We start from the raw sequence: 14,878 nt of genomic DNA, 5'->3' as shown, positions 1-14,878 counted from the left end.
GGTCCCTACTTTAAGTTTGTCCCTCGTTCATGAAAGGTAGGGATATTTTGGGCACAAAGCCTGGTCAAGGGGAAGAGAAGTTACATTGTTTTTTGTTTGTTTATTTTTATTACTTTTATTTTTTTCAATCTTTATATTTGAGACAGAGACACACACAGTACAAGTTGGGGGGGGGAGAGAGAGAGAGAGAGAGAGAGAGAGAGAGAGAGAGAGAGAGAGAGAGAGGCAAACAGAGTCCAAAGCAGGCTCCAGGCTGAAGTCTGACGCTTAACTGAGCCACACAGGCGCCTCTCTTTGCTTTAAATGTTTATTTATTTTTGAGAGAGAGAGAGAGAGACAGACCATGAGTGGGGAAGGGGTAGAATGAGAGGGAGACACAGAATCTGAGCTGTTAGAGCCAGACTCCGGGCTCGACCCCACGAACTGTGAGATCATGACCTGAGCCAAAGTTGAATGATTAGTTGACTGAGCCCCCCAGGCGCCCCCAGACACTATTCTAAGTACTCCACTGTGTCAACTTACTGAACCCTTACAACAGACGTATGAAGTTGGAACCATCCTTACCCTATTTTACAGATAAGGAAACTGAGACTCAAAAAGCTTTGGTTTTATATATTAACGTTCCATGAAGCAAATGTTCTGAAAAGAAATTCTTTTTAAGATTTTATTTTTAAGTAATCTCTACACCCAACATAGGGCTAAAATCTACAATTCTGAGATCAAGAGTCGCGTGTTCTGTTGACTGAGCCAGGCAGGCGCCCCATGAAGAAAACCGTCCTAATGACAAGTTTTGGAAAAACCTGAAATGGTCCAAGTTCTTTCTTTTATACATGGGTGCGCAATATGACACATCTGTTCTTATTTTCTGGATTCCTGCCCTGCGCCAGGCGCTGTGCTACGTTCGGCCTGGGGCTTCCGACCCCAAGACACTTGTGGGCCATAACTCTAGTTGGGGGCCAATGGATAATATACACAAGATAGAAGTAAGCCAAATAATTCAAGAGAGTGCTGAGATAATACAGCTGGGGAGATGTGACTGGGTGACAAGGAGGGAGAGCACTAGGTGGTCCAGGAAGTATAGTCTGAGGAGGTGACATGTGAGCTGAAACCTGAGCGACCTGAAGAAGCCAGCCATGGAATGCTATGGCGGAAGAGCATTCCAGGTGGGAGGGAACTGGGAGTGCAAAGGCCCTGAGGTAGGGATACTTTTTGGTGATAGAATGAATTCCTTCATCATTTACTGCTTCTCCAGAGCCCTCAGAGTGGCCTTTGGATGTCCTGGGCCTCTCTCAAGCTCGGCCCCAAGATGCCAACTTGCCCGGAGAGCAGTAGGTTTCTGAGGCTGTGGTTCCCCTTCCCAGAAGCCGTGTGGCTGAACCGGATCTGAGCTTCCTGATTCCTGTCTGGCATGGGGTAAGCAGACATCTGCCCCGCCTTCTTTCCCCAGGCCCCACCCCCAGCCCCCAAATCTCCATGGCAACCCTGGACACAAATCCTGATATGAAGAAGGATCTGGAACACCAAGATCACTGTGAAGAGACCAAAGAGCTGGTGGCCTTACCTCCCCTTGCTCCTTGCGTCCTGCCAGCCTCTCTGCTAGCTCAGCCAGGCCCCCACGCCCCGGTCTCCCCAAAGACCCCAGACTGAAGATTCTGCAGGCCCTGGATGGAGGCCCGTCCCCTGCAGCGGCCCCAAACGCTGCTCCTGCTGGCGGCGGCTGCCCTGGACACAGGCTAGCATGATGGGCGTGGCCGAGGAAGGCAGGGTCCTACCACTGTGTTTCCCCAAGACGGGCTGGGACCCCTTGACTTGGAGGAGCCGGGAACCCCTCTGCCTGGTCTTGCTTGGGACCCCCCCGCCCCCCGCCAAGCCCACCCTAAGTCTCTCTGGAAGGCTGGAACTCCAAGCCACCCAGAAGCGGGGGTCTGGGGTACATGTGGGAGGGGGGCAATGGACAACACCATGGGCTTTGAGGTCAGACACCCTGTGTTCAGGCTCTCACCGCCTCTCCTCACATTTCCACCCTAGAGATCACTGTTTCACCTCTCGGTGTCTTCAGCAGTAAAAGGGGAGTGAGGGCCCCTTAAGGGACTATTATTGTGCATATGAGATAAGTGTGCAGCACACTTAGCACCTGGCACATAGAAGGTGCTCAATTCACTCACTCTTGAAAACTCCCTCCTCTCCCGTGTGCCTGGCTTTACTAGGTCCCTACGGATTTGAGAAAATGCTCCCACATCCAGAGCCCCGATGGTGAATTTCTTCCCCAAAGACCCACGTCCTGACTGGTCCTCGAGACCCACCCGTGCCCCTGCCACGCACCAGAAAAGCCACCTCCTCTCCTCTATCCTCACAAAACTCAGAGCTGGTTTGATTATTTAGGCATTATCTCATTTAATCCTCAGAACAACTCTGTACCAGTGAGGATGTTTTGGGATGTAACAGACACCAAACCAATGTCCTTACAAGGACATCTGTTATTTCACTTAAGAAAAGTGGCCATAGATAATTCCAGAAATGGTTAATTTAGCAGCTAACTGTGTCAGTGATGCTCCAGAATTCTTATGACTTCAGCTTTGCAAAATGGCTGCTGCAGCGCTGGCTGTTGCATTCCCAATCAACTGCTTTCACAAACAAGAAGAAAGAGGGTCCCCATCACACGACTCTCCCTTTTCTTTTCTTTTTTTTTTTAATGTTCACTTAATTCTGAGAGAGCCAGAGAGCCAGGGGGAGGAGCAGAGAAAGAGGGAGACACAGAATCTGAAGCAGGCTCCAGGCTCTGGGCTGTCAGCACCCGCAAACCATGAGATCATGACCTGAGCCGAAGTCAGACTTAACCAACTGAGCCACCCATGTCCCCCTCCCCCACTTTTTTTAAATCAGAGAGGAGGGGCGCCTGGATGGCTCAGTCGGTTAAGCCTCCGGCTTCAGCTCAGGTCAGATCTCACCTTCGTGAGTTCGAGCCCCGCATCAGGCTCTGTGCTGACAGCTAGCTCAGAGCCTGGAGCCTGCTTCCGGTTCTGTGTCTCCTTCTCTCTCTGCCCCTCCCCCTCTCATGCTCTGTCTCACTCTGTATCAAAAATAAATAAAACATTAAAAAAAAATAAATAAATCAGAGAGGAAATCCTTTCTCAGGAGCCCTCAGCAAACTTCTCCAATCTCATTGGCCAAAATCAGGTCACACACCAATCCCTAAACCCTACAGGTAGAATTAGGATTACAAAATCTGGTTTGGGACAATGACCAGGAGGGCTGGTACAGTGCTCCCTGGCAGCTGAGAGATATTAAGATTCTTCTAGCAAGAAGCAGCAGGGAAAGGCTGTGTCTGCTCCATCCTCCTAACAATAGCGAACACTTGGGTATCTCTCTTGAAATGCCACGCCCTGTCCTGAGCACAGAACTCTTACATGTCCACAGCTCTTTAGTTTCAATTCCAAAATATGAAAAGCTCTGAAAACCAAAATTCCTTAACTAATTTACTGGGATTTCCTGACTTGAACTGACAGGGGGCTGTTTCTTGTCTTAATTTGCCCTGCGTAGGGTTATGTTCCTACAACTGCTCTGGGAAATGGAGGTCTGCAACATAATGTCTGCATATACACTGCCTTATCTTCCGAAAATCTGGAAAATTCTGAAACACATCCTGGAGTTTTCAAATAAGAGACTGAGGGGCGCCTGGGTGGCTCAGTTGATTAAACTCACATCAGGATCTCAAAGCTCCTGAGTTCCAGCCCTGCTTCGGGCTCTGCGCTGACAGAGCTCGCTCTCTAGCTCTCTGTCTCTGTCTCTCTGTCTCTCTCCCCCTCCCCAACTCATGCTTTGTCTCTCTCTCTCAAAATAAATAAACTTAAAAAAAAAAAGAGGGGCGCCTGGGTGGCTCAGTCAGTTGGGGGCCCAGCTTCGGCTCAGGTCATGATCTCACAGTTCATGGGTTAGAGTCCCGCGTAGGGCTCTGTGCTAACAGCCAGCTCAGAGCCTGGAGCCGGTTTCAGATTCTGTGTCTCCCCCTCTCTCTCTGACCTTCCCCTACTCGCGCTGTCTCTCTCTGTCTTTCAAAAATAAATAAAAACAGAAAAAATTAAAAAAAAAAAGAATAAGAGCTTGAGGACCTGAATTATTTAATCCTCACAAAAATTCTGATGTCGCGCAAATCATTCCATTTACCGATGAGGAAACTGAGGGTGAATGACTTACTTGGGGTCACACGGCGGGCGGGCTCAGAAGCAGGCCGTGGGGTTCCAGAATCCGTGCCTCTCCCTGCAGCCGACCTGGTGGAGCTCGGCGGGCAGACGTGGCAGGGGGACGGGCTGCTGCTGCGCTCGCACTCCGCCTCGCGCAGGTTCTACTTCGTGGCCCCGGACACCGACTGCGGGCTCTGGATGCAGGCGGCGGCCCCCCGGCGACAGGATCCGCTTCCAGTTCCGCTTCTTCCTGGTCTACAGCTTGGCCGCGGCGCCGCGGGCGCCCCCAGTGCCCCCGGCGCCCAACGCCTCCTCCCCGGCCCCCGCCGACCCGTGCGCCCCCGGGTCCTACCTGCAGTTCTACGAGGGCCCGCCGGGGGCGCCCCGGGCGCTGGGGGACCCTCTCTGCGGCCTGACCATCCCCGCCCCGGTGGTGTCCTCCGGCCCTTCCTGTGCCTCCGCCTGCTCACCAGAGGCCGCCAGCCCCGCGTGGACTTTGTGGGCGAAGTCACCTCTTTCCGGTTAGGTGGGTAGGGGCTGTGGCCGGGACGCGGTCCTCCAAGCTGGGGGCGGCTGCGGGTCGGGGGGGCCACTGGGACAGCACCTGCGGCGCAAGAAGATGAGGGCGGGGTCTAGGGGCGGGGCGGGGCTTCTGGGTGGGCGGGGGCCTAGGAGGATGGTGGGGAGGGGGACTGGCGGCCAGGCTCCCAGCGTGGCTCGCACTGTAAGGGCCACTCCAGACCCAAAGAGCCACCCCAGAAACCCGCCTTCCAGGGACATGTGGAGCAGACCTCCTACCTGGCCCTGACACACACATACTCACCTGCTCACAATTCTCACTCCCACCCGGCTCCCATCCATCTCATACCCCACACCGAACCCCCAACATTCACATACCCTGCACGCTCATTCACATGACCCCCACTCACACACTTCACACCTAACACCCACACTCATGCACCCTGCATATTCACTCACACGACCCCACACCCACACACTGCACACACACTCACACAATCCCAACACCTCACACCAACAACCACACTCACATACCCTGCACACTCATACGCCTTACACCTAACACACTGCACACTCATTCACATGACCCCACATTCACACATCTCACACCCAACACCCACACTCACACACATTGTACATGTGCATACAACCCACAACTTTGCACTCATTTACACACCTCACACACCTATGTGCCTCACACATTGCAACACACAACCCACATACCTCACATGCACACATATGGTTCATATCATACCTCACACACAGTACCACTTTGCACACTTAGATGTAACTCAACACACTCAAGTTCACACAGACTCTTCTGTCCTGGGTCAGCCCTTCAGATGATTGCAGAGGGGCCATTAGAACTCTGGTGACTGTGAGCGACAGATGCCACTTCAGCAAGGAAAGGGAACTGATGTTAATTAACAGTAACTTTTTTAAAATTTTAATGTTTTGTTTATTTTTGAGAGAGGAAGAGCGTGAGCAGGGGAGGGTCAGAGAGAGAGGGAGACACAGAATCCAAAGACAGGCTCCGGGATCTGACCTGTTAGCACAGAGACCAATGCGGGACTCGAACCCACGAACCATGAGATCATGACCTGAGCAGAAGCCAGATGCTCAACTGACTGAGCCACCCAGGCGCCCCAGCAGTAACTTATTAAGCGTTGCCTTTGCCCTCTTCGGGCCAGGTCTGTCTATTCCTCCCAGCAACACCATGCTGGTCTTCTTGTCCTAGTGTTTATGGACAGAAACAGGCCCCGGGGGTTAAGGGAAGCACCCGGCCTCCCTGCTCACATGTGGAGCAGCTGGGCTTTAACGGCTAGAGCGTGTCCTCTTGCCCAAACTGAGTTCAAGGCCTTAGTCCTGACAGGCTCCCCGCAAATTTGAGACACTTATGTCTCAGCAGAGGCTGTGTCCAGTGATGGTGAGCAGGTGAGTGGCCAAAGCTCAGAGGAGTCAAAACCACAGAGAAGCGTTATTGTCAACTCTGGCAAAATACCCAGGCTGGAGGGTTTGTTTGTTTGTTTTTAAATTTTTTTAATGTTTTATTTATTTTTGATACAGAGAGTGACAGAGCATGAGAGGGGGAGGGGCAGAGAGAGAAGGAGACACAGAACCGGAAGCAGGCTCCAGGCCCCGAGCTGTCAGCACAGAGCCTGACGTGGGGTGGGGCTCGAACTCATAAACCATGAGATCATGACCCAAGCCCAAACCAATAGTCAGTGTGCTCCAGGCCCACCCTTCTTCCCTGGCCTTACACCTGGTCTGATTTTCTATTTGAAATTCTCTCTTCCCCGTTAGAGTATCTGGCTCTGGGAGAAACTATATGAAATTTGTACTCTAGTTTTTTAATGTTCATTTATCTTTGAGAGAGAAAGAGAGAGAGTCGGGGAGGGACAGAAAGAGGGGGACAGAGAATCTGAAGCAGGCTCTGTGCTGACAGCAAAGAGGCCGATGCAGGGCTTGAACTCATGAGCCTTTTTTTTTAATGTTTTTTATTTATTTTTGAGAGACAGAGAGAGACAGCACAAGCAGGGGAGGGTCAGAGAGCGAGGGAGATACAGAATCTGAAGCAGGCTCCAGGGCTCTGACCTAGCTGTTAGCACAGAGCCTGACGCAGGGCTCGAACCCACAAACTATGAGATCATGACCTGAGCCGAAGTTGAACACCCTGAAATTTGAACTCTAAATCCTTAGGGACAAGACCATGGTGCCTGGGGTCCCCTTTCTGGCTCCTGCAGGCCATAGCATGCCCAGGGGCCTATGACCTTGTTTTGTAAACAGCAGTCATTGGATGACTGAGAATTAACCCCTGGCTTCCCTCTTTCTCCCCGTGGCCTTGCCTTCTTACAAGGTGCAACTGTCAGCCACGGGCTCAGGGATGTTGCAGCTGCTCTGTGTTTAGCAGGATTGGACTCCCAAAGCAGGTGGCACAGCTTTGGCTTCCTTAGATCAGTCTTGTCATCTGAATGAAGAAAGGCTCATGTCACATCCTGAGGCCACATACACAGTCCCAGGCACTCAGATTTGCAGGTACACCCTATCTGGTCCATGCACACCCTCTTACACTGACACTCACCCATTCACAACCACACTACTATTTGTGTTTTCTTTCATAGACAGTCACTCTTAGATCTATCTATCTATCTATCTATCTATCTATCTATCTATCTATCTATTTATTATTCACTTTCATTTGTAGATGAAAGAAACCCAGCTCAACTTGGTTTAGCCAAAGTTGGGGCTATAACTGGGATATTAAGGTGTTGGTTCAGGTATAGCTGGATCCAGCAGTTTAAGTAATGGCACCTGGGCTCTGTCTCTTTTCTGTATTTAAAAAAAATTTTTTTTGCACTTTATTTATTTTTGAGAGACAGAGAGAGACAGAGCATGAACAGGGCAGGGGCAGAGAGAGAAAGAGACACAGAATCCAAAGCAGGCTCCAGGCTCTGAGCTAGCTGTCAGCACAGAGCCCAACAAACCCATGGGCTCCAACCCATGAACCGTGAGGTCATGACCTGAGCTGAAGCCAGACGCTCAAGCAACCGAGCCACTCAGGTGCCCCTTCTCTGTCTTTGCATTGCGGAGTCTGTTTGGCCTCCATCTCGGGCAGCAAGATGACCCTGCGGCTCCAAGTCCATGGTCACCATTACAGCTCTAACTCCAATGAAATAGAGAGCGAGCATTTTTCTTAACGGTTCTAGCAAAAGTTCCAGGGCAACTCGGATTAGTCGTGTGAATCACGTGTCCAGTCCCACGGCCAGGAAATGGAATGCTCCAACTCCCCCGCCCATCCCTGAGCCCTGGTGTTGGTCAGAATTAGCTTTTCTCCACAAAACAGGATGCTGGGTAAGCCAACCTTTCTGCACACTCCATGCATCGAGTCAGACAGTTTGCCACCTGCGTGCATACGCACTCATTCAACGAAGGTTACTGGAGCAGGCCTGGTTCCAGGCTGTAGGGGTACAGCAGAGAACACTAGAGAAGTCCGCGCCTCCCCTGAGCTGACGTTATGGTGGGGGAGACAGGCCAGAAACAAATAATCAAGTGAATCCATGTTCCGCGGAGGCGGTGAGTGCTTCAGCGGGACGGAGATCAGGACAAGGAGGGTCAGAGCACTGGGTGGCCTGCTGTTGTCACGTGGAGCTTAGGGAAGGTAGCGCCTGAGTGTAGACCTGAAGGGAATGAGCCCTGGGGGGAGAGAAGGCGAGGCAGAACTGAGGGCGAGGGCCACACCGCCGTGAGTGAGGACCTGCAGGGAGTGCTCAGGCTGCACTCACATGTGCAGACACATCCGCACACCCACAGTGCGCCAGTGTTTATGAGCATGGAGCTGAGTTCCTACTCTGCTACTTAGATACAGGCTGTGTAGCCTTGGTCACATGACCTGACCTCCCTGGACCTGTCTTCTCATCCCTAAAATGGGCTTAGTAACAGTGTTTATCCCCCGGGGTTATTGTGAGAAGTTGATGGGCTAGTGTGTGAGCGGGGTCCTTAGAACCATGCCCGGCATGCAATGGGGACTCAAGAAACGTTAGCCCTCGGCATCGTCCTTGTGACCATGCACCTGTCTCCCATGAAATGGCCACCCATGCTCTCTCCTGCTCGAAGCTCCCACGTTCCCTCGTTCCCTCACTGCAGGGCTGCACATCCCTTTGAGTCACGGGCGGGCTCCCGGCCCTCATCTCCTGCCTCTCCTCTTGGCCCCAGGATCCTGTGGTGCCTACTTCCGCTGTCGGAGCGGCAGGTGCATCCCCTCGAGCCTGGTGTACGATTGCTGGGGCGTGGACAACTGTGGCGATGGTAGTGACCGGGCGTCCTGGCCACCGGCCAGCTGCAGAGGTCGGTGATGGGCGCCACCTGGGCCCTGCTGACCCAGCTGGGGCTGACTGGCCTTCCCTGGGGCAGGGCCTCAGCGGGGAGGCCGGAGGCAGGGGCATGGCGGAAGAGAATAAGGTGAGGAATCTGTGTAGATGGGAGCACCTGAGGACCAGAGCAAGGGAGAGCCAGAGTGACGCTGCAGACGATCTCATCCTGCTGATATTTTAGTGGTAGAAGCTTTTCCTAAGTGGAATTTTGCCTAGAGACCCAAACCATCAAAAGTAGAGATGCTCCATTTAGCTGGACATGGAGGCCCAGGCCCTGGCTGGCTGCTGTCCCGCCAAGGGGCCTGAGTTGGACCTGCAAGACTTACTTTGGAAACCATTGATGCAGTCTGACTCCCGCATTTTACATATGGAAAAACTCATACTCTGGTTTCTCTTCAGATTGTATAAATCTTTCACCTTTTACACATGGGGACACTGAGGCCTAGGGAGGAGAAATGACTTGCCCAAAGTCATAGACTCAGGGAGTAACATAACCAGGAATGACCTCTGTGGACAGGGGGGACCAAAATAGATCACCCAGGAAGATCCTTCCTGCAAATCTAAGGTGCCACATCCTGCAGACAGGGCTGCCATGTACTGTTGAACAGGTTGTTTACTGCAAAAAAACCCAGCTTAGCTGAAGGGTGAAGTCCACTTCCCAGGACCCCAAACACTTATCTGCCAAGCTACTTCTTAGTCTACTTTGCAGGTTCCTCATTATCTCCCTGACACTCTGTGCTTTGTGCCCCAGGCCTTATTCCTACACCCTCCTTTCCTCCAGCCTTCCCCACACCCATCTCTCGCCTTTATATTACACTGCCAGCAGGACTATCTTTGAACTCCAGTTACACACCCACCTCCCTACTCAATCTCTCCGAGTGGCGGTGTAGGTGGAGTCTCAAACTTGCCCCAAACTGAACACCTGAGGCACAGCCCTCTTCCTCCCTACTCTTCACCAGCGTCCCCTGCTGTCACCTGCCCTCCTTTCCTCTCAGCCCACATCATCAGAATTTGATGTTCTTCTCATGATGAGACTGGAGTTATGGGCTGTCAGGAGGAAGACCCCGGGGCCAAGTGTCCTCTTCGTCACCCTCTCTCCAGAGCACATACTGCCGGCACCAGGTCGTGATTGTAAGGTTTCTCCACTGTCGCATTTCCGGCCTCCCCTTTCTGTACTGTCCTCTTTGCAAGAAGTCACTCTGTGGGCCACACACCACGGGGGCCTTTGAAAACACTTAGCCCACATTACTCCGGCGCTCAGAACCCTCCACATGCCTCATGTGTCGGCAGAAGAAAGCCCTGCAAAGCCCATAGTCCCCGTTCCTTTTGTTCTGCGGCTCCTCTGGGCCTTCCCCACCTCCCTTTGGCTCCCTCCCCTCCTGCATGCGGGCCCCCAGCTTCCTTCCCAGCTTCCTTCCCGTCCTGCCTTCTGGCCTGGGCTGAGCTGTCTCTGCCCTGAAGCTTTTTCAGGGGTTTACCTTGGCCTCCTGTGGGTCTCTGCTAAACTGTCTTAGTGAGTTCCTTCCTGGCCCCTTTATTTAACCTAGCACCCTCTGTCCCCCGACAGGTGAATGGATGAATAAACTATGACATGTCCACACAACGGAGTATTATTCAGTCCTGAAAAGGAAGGAGATTCAGACACACGCATAAACATACAACACAGGAGTGAAGCTTGAGGACACGGTGTGAAATGAAATAAGCCCACGCGAAAGGATAAATACCAGGATTCCACTTATACAAGGCACCCTGAGTAGCCAAACTGCAGAGACAGAAAGAATGGTGGCCGTCAGGGGGCTGGAGGGAGGGGGAGGGGGAGTCAGTGTTCCCGAGGGGACAGTTTCAGTTTGGCACGATGAAGGCAGTGTGGGGACTGTGGTGATGGTGGACCAACATGGGATTGTGCTCACACCACTGAACCGTCCGCTTAAGCAAGGTGTACAATGATTTCTCATGGTGTACATTTCACCACCGTGAAAAAGAAAAGAACCCTGACCCTAGCCGGCCTGCCCTCTCACTGTCTCCATACACCTCTCCACGTGACATGACGTCATTTGTGCTATGTCTCTGCACCCTAAGATGAGTTTGTCTATTTCACACACTTCGGGATTCTCCCATCCCTAGGGCAATGCCTGGGGGGCCGTAGATGCTCAATAAATAGTAGTCAAATGGAGTGGAAGAATGAACTCTCTGTGCCTCAGTTTCCTAATCTGTAACATGGGGATGATAAACCTAAGGTCTCAGAGCTGTCATGAACTAAGTGAAATGCTGTAAGAAAAAGAACTCAGCACCCAGCACAGTGCTTGGTGCCCAGAAAATGCTCGAGACAGATACATACTCCTCCTTTTCTTTCTTTCTTTTTTAAAATTTATTCATTTTTGAGAGAGAATGAGTGGGGAAGGGGCAGGGAGAGAGGGAGATACAGAATCCGAAGCAGGCTTCAGGCTCTGAGCTGTCAGCACAGAGCTCGATGCAGGGCTCAAACTCATAGACTGAGAGATCATGACCTGAACCGAAGTCGGACACTTAACTGACTGAGCCATCCAGGCGCCCTGATACACCCTCCTTTTTGGGAAGTGGCTCCATTGGTCAATCCCAGGTGCTGGAGCTGGACTGTGAGCTCAACTCCTCCCCTATCTCTCCCCTATTACTGCTCTGTGATCTCGACCAGCGACTTAACCTCTCTGTGCCTCACTTCCCTTATCTTTAAAATGGAAATACTATGGGGCATCTGGGTGTCTCAGTCGGTTAAGGGTCCGACTTTGGCTCAGGTCATGATCTCAAAGTTCGTGGGTTTGAGCCCTGCATCGGGCTCTGTGCTGACAGCTCAGAGCTTGGAGCATGTCTTTGAATTCTGTGTCTTCCTCTCTCTCTGACCCTCCCCTGCTCACGCTGTCTCCCTCTCTCTCTCTCTCTCTCTCTCTCTCTCAAAAATAAATAAAACATAAAAAAATAAAATAAAATGGAAATACTAATAGTAACAAACTCAGTTTAGAGAGGATTCAGTGAGACCAAGGCACGCCCTTGAAAGTTCTGTGCCTTACTCTCTTATTTGCTGCTGCAGGTCCCTCTCTGGTGCCCAGCCAGGCAGTGGGTACGGCTGGCCACACCTCCAAGCCCCTGACGCTCTCCCCAGCTCTTGGGTCTGCAGGCTCCCTCCAAAGGGGAGCCGAGGGGAGGCCCCCGGAAGGCCGGGCCCCTGAACAGTGGGATACAGCAGCCTCTCTGGGAGGTACGTGGTTCCCCCCATTCCGTTCCTCCCACCAAGGTCACACTTGTCCCTCTGTAGGTGACAGGAACAGGGCAGCATGCCCAGGCTGAGGCCTGAGCGGACTCCATCTTTCCTTCTGCAGGCCCCCCGCTGCAGGGCGCGGCGCTGGTCTCCTTGCTGGTCCTGGCCCCTGCTGGCGTCCTCGTGGGTCTCAGCTGGTGCTGCTGCTCTTCCAGCTGGCGGGCCAGGCGGGCTGGTGCCCTCGGCCTCTGTCCCAGCTGCGCAGTCTGTTACACGCGTCTTGGCCAGGTGGCTCCTGGGGGCCTGCAGATGAGCAGGCCGGCCTTGCAGGGGCAGGGAGGGCATCCCTAGAGGCTGTGGCTTCAGAGAAAGGAGGGTGGGCTCTGGGGTCAGACAGGCCTAGGGTTCTACCCAACCTCTGGAGGGCCAGATGACCTTGGGCAGGTTACCTAACCCTCAGACTCAGTCTGCTCCTCTGGAAAATGGGAGGCTCCCTGCCCCACGTGGTTGTCATGAGGCGCAAGGGAGTTTCCAGCCCTATAACTCTGGCAGCTGCTGGCACTCTGCTGGATCCGTGAAGGCCAAGGAGCAGGGGCCCGCTCCACTCCCAGACCTCGCCCGCCCCGCCCCTCCGCAGCCCCCACTCAGGCACCACCAAGTCAAGCCGCAATCAGGCGCAGGAGACTGCTCTGGCGGGGATAGCACCGTTTATTAAGAAAGATCAAGACAAAGACCACAGGAGGGTCCCTTCTCGGGCACAGAGGCCAGGCGTCCTGATCCCACATCTGTGGGCTGCTGGTGGGGAGGGCGCGTGCCCCCAGTTGGGCCCTCAGGCTCCCACAGGTGGGGCAGGGCTGTCATGTCCCCTTCCTGTCCCTCCCAGCCATGAGTCCTGGCATCCCCCACGCAAGGCACTAGCTCTTCAACCACCGATGCTCTCTTCCCCCCATGTCCCCTGGGCCTTCACTTCCAGATCAGTGGGGGGGATGTGGCCTGCTCTGGGCGGCGAGACCCTCTCAGTGCTGGGCTCCACTCATAGCAGCTCCCGGTAAGAGGTGGGGTGGACTTTCCCTTGCAGCCCCTGAGGGCAGGTGGCAGGTGTGTTTGGGGGGCCAGGAGGACTCATTGGGAGGGGAAGGCTGTCAGGGGCAGGTGGCCCGGCTGGCCAGGCAGAGGTGGAGGGGGCCGGGACATGGGCCGGCAGGGGTGGGGTTGCCTGCCCAGGGGTGAGCTGCCTTTTGTTCCACAGTTGGCATTAAAGAGCTTTCCTCACCTGGAGGAGGGTGGCAAAGCCCATCGCGATGCCCCCTGCTCCAGGTAGCTGGTGAGGCACCAGGCTGGAGGCCGCGGTTGGCTCTGTAGGATTTGGGGGGCTGCCCCAGGGCTGCAGAACTGGACAACCCAGCTCTACTTGGCAGGGGGAGGAGGGGCTCTATTGGTGGTGACAGTTCTGAGCCCAATTGCCACCGTGTGTGGCCCCAAGTCCCGGTAGTCCTCTGAGGCACCAGCTCCCATCCAGCCCGCCCTACCTGCCAGCCCGCGGCTTTGCCCAGGTGTGTTGGAGGGGGGGTGGCATGCCCATCCTCCAGTCCAGCCCAGGGCAGTAGCAGCAAAGCGTGGCATTGCCTCAGTTTCTTACAAAATATTCATAATAATAATATTAATAATAATATACTCGACGCCGTGGGGCTGGGCTGCTGTCTGGGAGTCTGTGCAGGGCAGGCGGCCGCCTACGAGGGGCAGGGGCGCGTGTTGGCGCCCCCCTGGGCGCGGTGCTGCAGGTCCAGTGGCTGCGGGGGTGGGGCGCCGGGCCGGGCAGAGTGCAGAACCAGGTTCTTGATACAGCCGGTGACGCCCGTGGAGAACCTGCCCCCGGTCAGCGTGCTTACGTCGGGGGCTCCACCTGCGGGGATGAGAGGTGACAGGGCTTGTCAGCTGGAGGAGCTGGGGATGGGGGGTGGGGGATGGATTTGTGAGCTCCAGGAGCCTGGAGGGGAGGAGGGGGATTTGTCAGCTCCAGGAGCCCGGGGGGAGGGGGGTCAGGGAGGGGGGCGGCGAGGAAGGCCGCAGGTCCTTGCTCTGAGGAGCCCCAGTCCCTCCCTGCCCTGAGGAGGGAGCCTCACCTAGCCCGGCACTTACCGATGTAGATGCTGCCCTTGGTGTTGACAGCCACGTTAGGGCCTGGGGACTGGCCGCTGACCAGCTCCTCGCCGTCCACCTGGATGGAGCCTCTCCGGCCCTCTCTGCAGTGAATGGGGGCGGGCTGCTCACCACCAATTCTGAGTCCCCTGCCTGCCCCCCGCTCGGGGCTCTTTCCTTCCCCCACTGGACGAATGTGGCCCTGCGAACACAGCTTCCCAGCACCCCACCCGCCTTTCATCCATCACTCAGGGTGCTTGCCTTCCCCCCACCCCCCCATCCCCCCTGGAAGTCTATTCCAGCTCAAGGGCCCTCCCCTGACCCTGCCTTCAAGTTCTGCCTCCCAGAGCTCAAAGCCTGCTTCCCTGCACATGGTGGATGGCGCCCTTCCCACTGCAGAACTCGGCGGCCCTCATCCCTGTGCCCAGGTGGGCTCT

General features: G+C 54.4%; 2 protein-coding genes across 2 annotated transcripts in view; one reads left to right on the top strand and one right to left on the bottom strand.

The window, feature by feature from the left end:
• The first annotated feature begins 1,665 nt into the window (after positions 1-1,665).
• On the top strand, positions 1,666-13,623 carry LDLRAD2 (low density lipoprotein receptor class A domain containing 2). Its single transcript, XM_029945881.1, is given in 8 exon segments — positions 1,666-1,732; positions 4,264-4,394; positions 4,396-4,621; positions 4,624-4,707; positions 8,913-9,044; positions 12,135-12,302; positions 12,424-12,485; positions 13,552-13,623. Coding segments are annotated over 8 exon segments (942 nt in total).
• The window catches only part of HSPG2 (heparan sulfate proteoglycan 2), a 66,916-nt gene continuing 65,030 nt past the window's right edge, over positions 12,993-14,878 (bottom strand). The window contains 2 exon segments of the mRNA XM_029945880.1: positions 12,993-14,205; positions 14,442-14,545. Of these exon segments, the coding sequence (XP_029801740.1) occupies positions 14,033-14,205; positions 14,442-14,545 (277 nt within the window). The 3' untranslated portion in view covers positions 12,993-14,032.

The sequence above is a fragment of the Suricata suricatta genome, chromosome 8 (genome assembly GCF_006229205.1).
Source record: "Suricata suricatta isolate VVHF042 chromosome 8, meerkat_22Aug2017_6uvM2_HiC, whole genome shotgun sequence".
Taxonomy (NCBI): Eukaryota; Metazoa; Chordata; class Mammalia; order Carnivora; family Herpestidae; genus Suricata; species Suricata suricatta.
Note: the sequence above shows the minus strand (reverse complement) of the source record. Positions and strands in the feature narration are given on the sequence as shown.